At 39.2% G+C, this 9,617-nt stretch overlaps 1 protein-coding gene across 1 annotated transcript in view; it reads left to right on the top strand.

Annotated features, from left to right (window-relative positions):
- HHAT (hedgehog acyltransferase) overlaps positions 1-9,617 on the top strand; it is a 156,964-nt gene that overhangs the window by 17,263 nt on the left and 130,084 nt on the right. Inside the window, exon 9 of the mRNA XM_009279631.1 lies at positions 8,281-8,431. Coding sequence (XP_009277906.1) covers positions 8,281-8,431 — 151 coding nt within the window. The remainder of the gene's footprint in view (positions 1-8,280; positions 8,432-9,617) is intronic.

Raw genomic sequence — 9,617 nt, 5'->3', positions numbered from 1 at the left:
TGCTATTAGTCACTTACCGAGGATCTGTTGTGGCAAGGAATCTCTCAACCTCGAGGAGTAACCTTGAGAGGCGTCCCTACTCAAGGGGAGATCCCACTGTGCAGCCCGCTGCTGTGCAGGAGGGCTCTTGGGCTGCTCACTATTTAGAGGGGTAAGATGATTGACTCAGTCATATTTGCATACTGATAACTGTGGTTAGGTGGGCATATTTCTCACAATAGCCCTTAGTTATTGTGTTGTTACCTGGCTCCCAAATCCACTTTGAAAGGACGCAGCTATCACTATTGGCATCCATTAATGACTGCCCCTGGTAGTTATCGCTTGAGGAGGGTTACAGGAGACAAAGATGAGGTTGGGTGGCGGAGCACACTGTCACACACAGTTGTATTCTGTTTCCTCAGTGGCCTGTGTTTGGTAGCAAGGATAACCTCCAAGAGGAAATGTCAGCGTCTGGTATGGAGGAAGAGGAGGTGGTGAGAGCTAGCTTTGGGTAGAGGTGCTTTTAGATACCCAAATATTAAGTCTTTTGGGTAACTTTAGGTATAAAAGATTTCCAGTCATTGCCCATAGCTCCAGTCCCCACAGAGACTTTATTCTTCCCTGTATAGGGCAGTGGGAGTCTTGCTCTCTGTCTGGATGTTGGGGAAGGCATTCGGCTGTACCTTCTGGATAGTATGAGATAGAGAACACAAAATCCATGTGAAATCTTGCACTTGTTTCTTCAGTGACTCTTGTACTGGCCTGTGTATTCCTTCAATGTGATGGGCTCCAGTGGCACCCCACTCTCCCAGCAGAAAATGTTACTGCTCTTTAAGACCCACCAGGCATGATGAGCACCAGAGAGTGCAGTTGTTAAGGGTTGCTCATGGGCTGGGCTTTGCTGCTCTCCTCTGAATGGCTCATTTCTCAGAACTGCTTATCGCGACACCCTTGTCCTCGCAGCAAACCTTGGCTTCAAATCCTTCTCAGCAATGCTGATGATCTGTGGTAGGAGTTGTATGAAAAGCCAGGTGATAGCAAGCAATATGGTTTTCCAGTGGCAAAATATTAGGTCCCACATCAGGAATAGAATGAAGAATACGATGGGACTGTATCCATAGCGTTTGGTTTTTTAACTGTGTGTACCTGTTTGCCATATATGTATGGCCCTTCAGTTTGCGGGAGGGATGTTAATGTCTGAACACAGAATTAATTTAAAGATGTCAGCTGGGCAGCACAGTACTGTTATTTATTGATCCCAGGAAGGCATTGTTTGGAGAATGAGAGCATTTTCTAGAATTCACAAATCACTGTGTCTATATTCACAAATATTCATGTCTATGAATAGTTAGCTATTGGCATATTGAACAATATCAAGGCATTTGTGCTTATTTAGCTCCGAGCACCAAATGCAGTGTTTATAGCATGTTTTTGTCAGTGCTGCATCTCGTTCTGGTAGCATTGGTCAGATTGTCTGAAAGAATTGGGCGCTTTCAGAATTAATGACACAGCAGGAAGACCCGTATTCCATGGTAATGGAAACCCTGATAATTCATTCTTCTCAGTTTTTAAAGTTAATTGCGTATTCCATGGTAATGGAAACCCTGATAACTTTAAAAACTGAGAAGAATGAATTTATTTGGATTAATTTGCTGCCTTTAATTTTACACTGTAAAATGAAGATTTGCAGGCACAGATGATAAAAGCCACTATGGATTCCAGTAATCCAGGATCCTGGTGAACTGCAGCATACCAGAAGAATAGCCACACTGGGCCAGATCAGAGGTTCATCTGCTCTAGTGAGTAATGTTTAGACATGGTATGTAATGAAGCCTGAAAAAAGAAATAAAAAATAAAGGGCAGGTAGATTGGTGATCCTTTCCAACATATCTTCTTCAGGCTTCTGTAGCTGAATGACAAATTCACTGACTTAGGTAGTAACAGGGAGTTCAACAGCACTAGTTGAAAGATCTTAAATTCAAATAAGTGATTTATTTTTTTTCTTCACTATGACAACAGAATATCAATAGCAAAATTCACCTGGTGGGGTACGTTATACAGAAACTGGAACGGATGTTGATTCATTTGTGTGTTAAGACTGATTCTGAAAATGCAGAGATTAAAAAAAGCGCTGCCTATGTTATCCTTATGAGGCTTCGCATTTAGCCTGGTGATTCAGCACCATTTACTCATCTCTGCTCATCTGAACAGAGCTTCATGTCAGTCTCACAAGGTATAGTGAATGATGAAAGCCAGAATTCTGCATAAAAATGTATTGTCTAATACAATTGTTGCACTGGATTAATCCAGGATACTAATAGATATTGTAATTGTGAAAATATATTTGACTAGGAATCTGTGTATGTGTGCTTTGTCAGAGGTGTGTGTCTGGTGTAGAGACGTACCTCTGAGATGTATGCATGTATGACGTCGTGAGTGTTCTGTGGATTTAATGTATTGGCCTTAACCATGTGTCATTTGCTTGTTCTAGTGAAGCATGCACAAGTTAGTGTCAATCAGCTATCATTGTTTTAATTATTAACTAGGCTCTAGTACTCCAAAAGGGTATGTATTTTCATATGAGCAGCATGTAAGTCAATCCAGAATGTGATCTGTTCAAAGGTGGAGCCACCTGGTTTAATCTGTAATTAGTGATTTCGTGTAGGTGGAGCCACCTGGTTTAATCTGTAATTGGTGTTTGATTTGTTGAAAGAAGAAATGTTATGTAAGTTCCTCTTTGAAAGTGAGACCTACGGAGTAGTCTGTGTAAGTTGGATGTAGGGTGCTAGTTCTGATGTACTGCAGTTCTTTTTCTAATAAACCCATAGATAGGAAATGGATTTCTGAGTTCATTTTAAGAAGCACACAGTGTTTTGCTATTGAAATTAGGGTGTCTGTGCATCTGTCTAAATGGTAATGACATACTAACAGAGTAATCTGAGATTCTTTTTCCATCCTACAAGATAATGATAAAGAGAATCTGATAAAATATTTGGCATCTTGCTGTCTGTTTTGAAAACTGGAAATACAAACATGAATCAGAAAGCTTAGTAAGATTTTATTCTCTAAAACATTGGGTAGTTCACTGCTCTATACGAAGAAGTGTGTGTGAAGGTAATTATTTTTATAAGTCTTCCTGCAGGCTAAACTTCCAGATAGTATTGGCAATTAACCTCCTTTTATGATTACTGTTTTTCACGTGTGTGTGGTGGCTTAACACCAGCTGGCAACTGAGCACCACACAGCGGCTCGCTCACTTCCCCGGTGGGATGGGGAGAGAATTGGAAGGGTAAAAGTGAGAAAACTCCTGGGTTGAGACAAGACAGTTTAATAGGTAAAGCAAAAGCCGCGCACGCAAGCAAAGCAAAACAAGGAATTCATTCACTCCTTCCCATGGGCAGGCAGGTGTTCAGCCATCCCCAGGAAAGCAGGGCTCCATCATGCGTAACGGTTACTTGGGAAGACAAACGCCATCACTCCGAACGTCCCCCCCTTCCTTCTTCCCCCAGCTTTATATGCTGAGCATGACGTCATATGGTGTGGAATATCCCTCTGGTCAGTTGGGGTCAGCTGTCCCGGCTGTGTCCCCTCCCAACTTCTTGTGCCCCCCCAGCCTACTCGCTGGTGGGGTGGGGTGAAGAGCAGAAAAGGCCTTGACTCTGTGTCAGCATTGCTCAGCAGTAACAAAAACATCCCTGTGTTATCAATCAACACTGTTTTCAGCACAAATCCAAACCATAGCCCCATACTAGCTGCTGTGAAGAAAATTAACTCTGTCCCAGCCAAAATCAGTACAATGTGATAACTGTGAGAGTTCTTTCCTGCAGGTATTTACTAATGAACATAATGTCTGCTGTAGATATTTTGGGAGTATTCAAGATAGGTGGCTTTAAGGCATGTGTATCCTTGAAAAAAACTCCTGGTTTTCTTAAACCTGGAAGAGCTGTCTATGCCTTGACCAAGAGTCCCTTGGCAGCTCTGATTAGTCTTGTTTAAGTAACTTCCCTTTGGATCTTTGTCTATTCAACTTTGTCTAAAAAGAAGCGCTTAGCCTCCAGGGCAAACATTGTGGTACTTTCCTGCCACCGCTCCATATGTTTTAGGAATTTTCTTGCTTCTCCTGTGCTACTGGAACGCTGGGATATGAAGCCGGGCTGCAGGAGTCCCTGTAGTATTTTTCTTTCATCATTCCTTTTGATTTTGTGAGCCGGCGCACCTCTTTCAAAGCAGTGCCAAGCAGCAGTGAAAAACACTGCTGAGCAGTATGTGCCTAATTATTAGTTGCATTGTTTTCTGTTCCAAGTAATGAAATTGGGGTGCTTCATGTTTCTCACACAATGCTCTCTTTCAATGGCTAGAGACAGGAATAACAGAATTGAGTTGTCACTTTTGCATTAATTCAGGTCAATGTAGCAGGCATGAGTGGACGGTTAGCCCTGACTAGGGGCCAGGACAGCACAGCGTGATGTACGTGGGATTGCTGGCAGTGGCTGCAGAACTCTGCTTACCTGGCAGCTTGTGCAGAGTTGACTTGGTGCTGTGGTAGTCATATATGTTCATGTGAAAGCTTCCCCCAGCATGAGGTGTAGCCTCCTGCTGTGATCAATACCAAACTAAGAAGGTCATAGTAGATCCAGTCTTGGGGCTCTTGTCAGGGAGGAGTGTCCTGCTGCGAAGAAAATGCTGTAGCCCAGTGTGTAAAGCTTGTCAATAATCGTGCTCTTATTGATTGATGAATGGAGCTGGAAACTCCTGATGCATCTTATGACTGTTGGCATTATTGCTGAGATACATCTGTAGCCTATCTGCTCCAGTGCAGAGCCATATTCTTTCATGGAGATTTTAATTTGAGGGAATCCTTGCGTAATTTTTATTTTTTTTTTTCTGTGGAAGAAGCATGTAAAAAATAAGAGAAAGGGTAAATGAGCCCCTAAAGCCTGATGTTTTGAACTGGATTATATGGCCCTAAATTCTGAGCTGTTTTAAATGTCTGTTTCCTATTAGATTTGTACCATGTGTCAGCAACCTTTTTGAAATATGATTGCATATTTATCTGATACGTGTTTTCTAGTTGCACCTGCCCTGGTACTTGACAGAAACAAGCATCTACAATCATTAATGCCATAGGGTCAATGTAGCTGCAAAAAGGGTAAATTTGTGCTGTTGTGCTCGTAACAAAATTGCGTGCTAAGTTACAATTCTTGACCATGAGTTTTGGTGATGGTTTATGGACAGAAAAAAGCCAAGTGTGGTTTCTCATACCTGGATCCAAATCTCTTGTCGCTTACTTATGAAAGTGTTCTGTTTGATAACTTCTGTCAAAAAATATCAGGCAGAGTTTTGAGAATATGAAAATTAAAAAAAAAAAAATTCTGTGAATATTTTAAATTCTAATTATCCTTGAAACAAGGCTCTATGAAACTTATAAAATGCAGTAAATTTGAGGAAGGTAAATGTTTGAAAGTCTATAAATGCATTTTTAAAGCATAGGAAAACTTAGAATGTTTTAAGGATTGCAAGATGATAAATTGAAAATATCAATTTCTATAAAAGTCAGTTAATTCAATCTGGGACTTCAAACAGCTTGACTGTTGAACTACATGGGTTTAAGAGTGTATGGGTACTTCTAACTTGATATTTTTTTTATCCCTTAAGGCATTTCAGTTTTAAAAAAAATTAACTTTGACTGTGAATCCTTTGAATTAATTTATTCTGGGGAAAAGAAAGCATTTTTGCAATACTTTTTTCCCTTAGGTGTGTTTTTAATATACAGTTGATATAGCTTGTTTCCAATTTAAGATAATGCTTGTGTGCAAGTTCTTTTTAAGCTTTAAATCGAACACTAGAGAACAAATTACGTGATATTGTTAATGACTTTGAGAAATTTAGCATTGATCTTAAATTTCTTTTTTATTTCATGTTTTTAAATCAGGTGAAGCAGTGTACTTCTGGCTGCTTTGTGCAAAGCAGCTGGAATGTCTTGGGTATGCAAGAAAATTTAAAGCCTGTGCCTGTTGCTAATGCTGCCCAGCTGTTGTATGGCTGTGAATCTTGCCCTCAGTTTTCCATGTGTGGCCAGATCTCTTACAGCTGGGATGAACTGAAGACCAATGAGAACTTAATCTACATATTTTGACAGGGACCTTCACCTTGCTGCTATTGTGAGTCTTAGAATTGCCACATGCAGATTAGCTAGTGTGTGCCAGGTAATGATTGGTGATGTGATGTCTACATTTATTTAAGATACCAGTGCTATTGAGCTGTCTGCTAGTTAACAGTAATGACAACTTAGATGTATGTTATTAGAGATGGTGAAAATGCCTTTTTTTTTCCTCTGAAACTTGCGTATTATAACTTTGTATCTGAGAACTCGAAATCTTTCATTATTGTATTTAAAATCAAATGTATTGATTTTCGGGTCTCGAGAGAGTGGTAGTCTATGTCTCTAAATCTCTTTCCATTGTGCACAGCCAAAGGATTTTGAATTTTCCCAGTGCACAGACAGCTGTGATCTTCATAATCGGTTTGAGTGGGTGTCAGCATTCAGCTCTCCAATGAAATTTGTCAGAAAAGAAATGAGAAACTGAATGAGATGGGAATTAAAGCAGAAAGTTGGCTGTATAGATGATTTAGCAGTAATCTAATGTGTAGCTAATTGGCTAGTATCCAAATTGTTCTTCTGATTGTTTGTTTTCCTCTGGGGAAGAATGTTATTGAATACTAGATGACTGCTTCCCTGAAGGAAAATACCATAAGCTTCATGTCTAGGTATTTTGTTCTAACATCAGTTTTTATCTTGTATGGCACAACTGTTTCTTATATCATGCACTTGGATCATGGTATTAAAACTAAAAATGTTGGATTGTAGCAGCAAAATGCTGGTCATATGTAGGCCAGCAGGAGTTTTGCAATTTACGTTATTAGTGCCAGAATTTCACCCTAGGTTGTTATATATTAGATGAACTTTTAATGTTTAACTTTTGGTTGTCATCCATAGTATACTTGTTAGCAGAATGCAAAAGAGATGCTTTGCCAAAAAAAAAAAAAAGCAGATTATTTAGATGTTCATGGACTTCTGCTGCTGGGGTCAGATTGAAAACTTTGTCTCCAAGGAAAGTCTTCTGGAAGGTTTTAAAATTATATTAAATATCTAAAGTACTCCAGTCAAACCACAAGTTAGTTAATATCAATGAGGGAAAGTAAAACACTGGAAAGGAAGGAGATGTAACAATTGCATTTTATAATTTTTTTTTACTCTTCCAAATTATAATAATTTTGCTTTCCCTCGTTTGGGATTAGATTTTACTTATGTCAGCTGTCAGTCAGATGGAAAAGTTCACCAAAGTCAGTGGAACTTTTAGGGGTGAACTCTCACCAGTTTCTATAAAGGTGGTGGCCTCTGCTTTTTACTGAAGTTTTTCTTATGATTATTGGTCAAATGCTATTTTATTCAACATTTAGAATATTAATATGAATCGTCTTGCTTTATTTATAATGCATTCTAAGATTGTTACTCACATGAGTGATAACTCTGAGAATAGCCAGTATGATTTTCATCTCACACTTGTGCAAGATGCTGCATTTTGTGCCATACCCCAGGGTTAAGGTGTGAGCAAACACTGCCAAAATTTCTCCTTTGGAAATCAGGCAGCTAAAGCACCTTAAGGAGACCTTTGTCCTGTGGTTTTAAAACCTGAAATATGCCTTAAGCATTATGCTAAGTGGAGTTCCAGTCTTCTATGCCTTGGCTGCAGCAGGAGGGATCTTGTAGTGGGTGTTTTGGGGGACAAAAATAATTTGACAGTACATGGGATGTTTGTGGAGCTGTCAGGATAAGCTGCAAAGATAACCATTGTTTATACCTGTTCTGGATGAACAAGTGAAGAGTGGTTGTTTGGGTTTTTTTGCAAAGATAAAATTTATTGTCCCTGTGGTAAATGTTCATTGCTTATATAAGTATGTTCTGATTTCTAGCTCAGCATAAGTCAGTATTTGTTTTTCACAGCAGTCAATACCCACAGTCCAAATATTTTTTTGAAAGTGGAACTACAGATGCTTACTTACGCCTTTGTATTGGAACGGTGGTACTATTTGGTCTATGTGTGTGCCTAAAGTCATAATTGCATGTGCTTGTGTCCTATAGCTGTTGCAAAAGTAGGTATTGTATATCCCATCAACCGATGATGCCTGCTTTAGTTCTTTGAATAATGGCTGTTTGGAAGTAATCAGTATTAACAGGTTTTAAAAGTATTTCAGGACTTGTTTAAGCTATGAATTTTTTATTTTTGCTTTTTCTTTTAGGTGGCCTGGCTTTAGCTCAAGTACTGTTTTTTTATGTGAAATACCTTGTTCTGTATGGTGTTCCTGCCCTCCTCCTTCAAATGGATGGACTCAAACCTCCAGCTCTGCCTTGCTGTGTGAGCCTGATGCACAGTTTCACTAAAATGTGGAGGTTAGTCGTTACTGCTTTTCAGACAGTTTATTACTGATACATGGTAGCCAGTGTATAAGAACATGCATGTGTATGTTCATGGTCACATGCATGTTTGCTTTTATGTCCTTGTGCTTTTTCTCTCACCCCCATGATTCATCTTTAGCACTTGCTAAATGAACTTCAATTTGATGGTTACTTTTTTCACGCTGCAGAGGGTAGGGGCAAGCATCCCTTTCAGCATTTTCATCCTCTTAATTATTAGAATTAGACTAAGCCTACTTAGCTTCACTAACATACTAATTATTTTTTCCAGATATCTATTAAATGGTTCATTTTTCAGTCTTGGTCTAAACCCCACATTTCAGCTAGATATTCTTCCAGAGAAGGAAAGGAAATGCTTGGTTAATCACCTGTGAGGAAAGCTGTAGCTATAACTTTAGTATGTAGAGTCATGCAGTAGAGAAAGTCTTCAACACATTAAAAATACTATGAAAAATGGTAATTGTTTATAATGTTTATAATTTCTGGATCCCCTTTGCTTCTAAAGAGTTTCAGCACAATATTTCACAAAAAAGTACCAGTTTTGAATCTTATGGTTGCTTTAAATCAGTGTTCACTGAAGTATTTTCCCTGAAAACTGTCTCCCAGGTACATTCTGCTTGCTGTTCAGCCTGTGTGTAACGGTGGATTCACTTGACTTCTCCCCTCCCTTGTTTCCCTCTGCAGGATCTCTAGTTCCTCCAGTCTGTGGGACGCCGTGCCCCAGACTTCTAGAAACATGACCTAAAATGATTTAGACTTGTCAGCTTTTTAGTGCAGAGGCTTGTCTTCTGTTGTGTTAGTGCAGAGCCTAGCACAATGGTGCTTACTCTGTTTGGTCTGACTGCTTTGTGATATGAAGAAAGCTTTTTCATTTTAGTCATTAAAACAGTGGTTCTGCTATTATCTAGAGCTTTATTGGATGAGATTCTAATTTTGTTTTCGGCTTGAAGCTGGTTGTAACAAGAAGGCTTTATAGTTTATAATAGTCGGCAACTGTAGACATGTAGTATTCAAAGAAATGCAGCAGAAATAGAGTGCAGAAAACGGATGAACTGTTAAAATTATTTGACCTATTGGCAAATGCCTTGGTTTAAATTCTCTTTCAGAGTTCGAACTGAACTTACGACCTACAGAGTTAATATAGAAATCTGTGTTTTCTACC

Source organism: Aptenodytes forsteri, unplaced genomic scaffold (assembly GCF_000699145.1).
Source record: "Aptenodytes forsteri isolate BGI_AS27 unplaced genomic scaffold, ASM69914v1 Scaffold195, whole genome shotgun sequence".
NCBI classification, from domain to species: domain Eukaryota; kingdom Metazoa; phylum Chordata; class Aves; order Sphenisciformes; family Spheniscidae; genus Aptenodytes; species Aptenodytes forsteri.
Note: the sequence above shows the minus strand (reverse complement) of the source record. Positions and strands in the feature narration are given on the sequence as shown.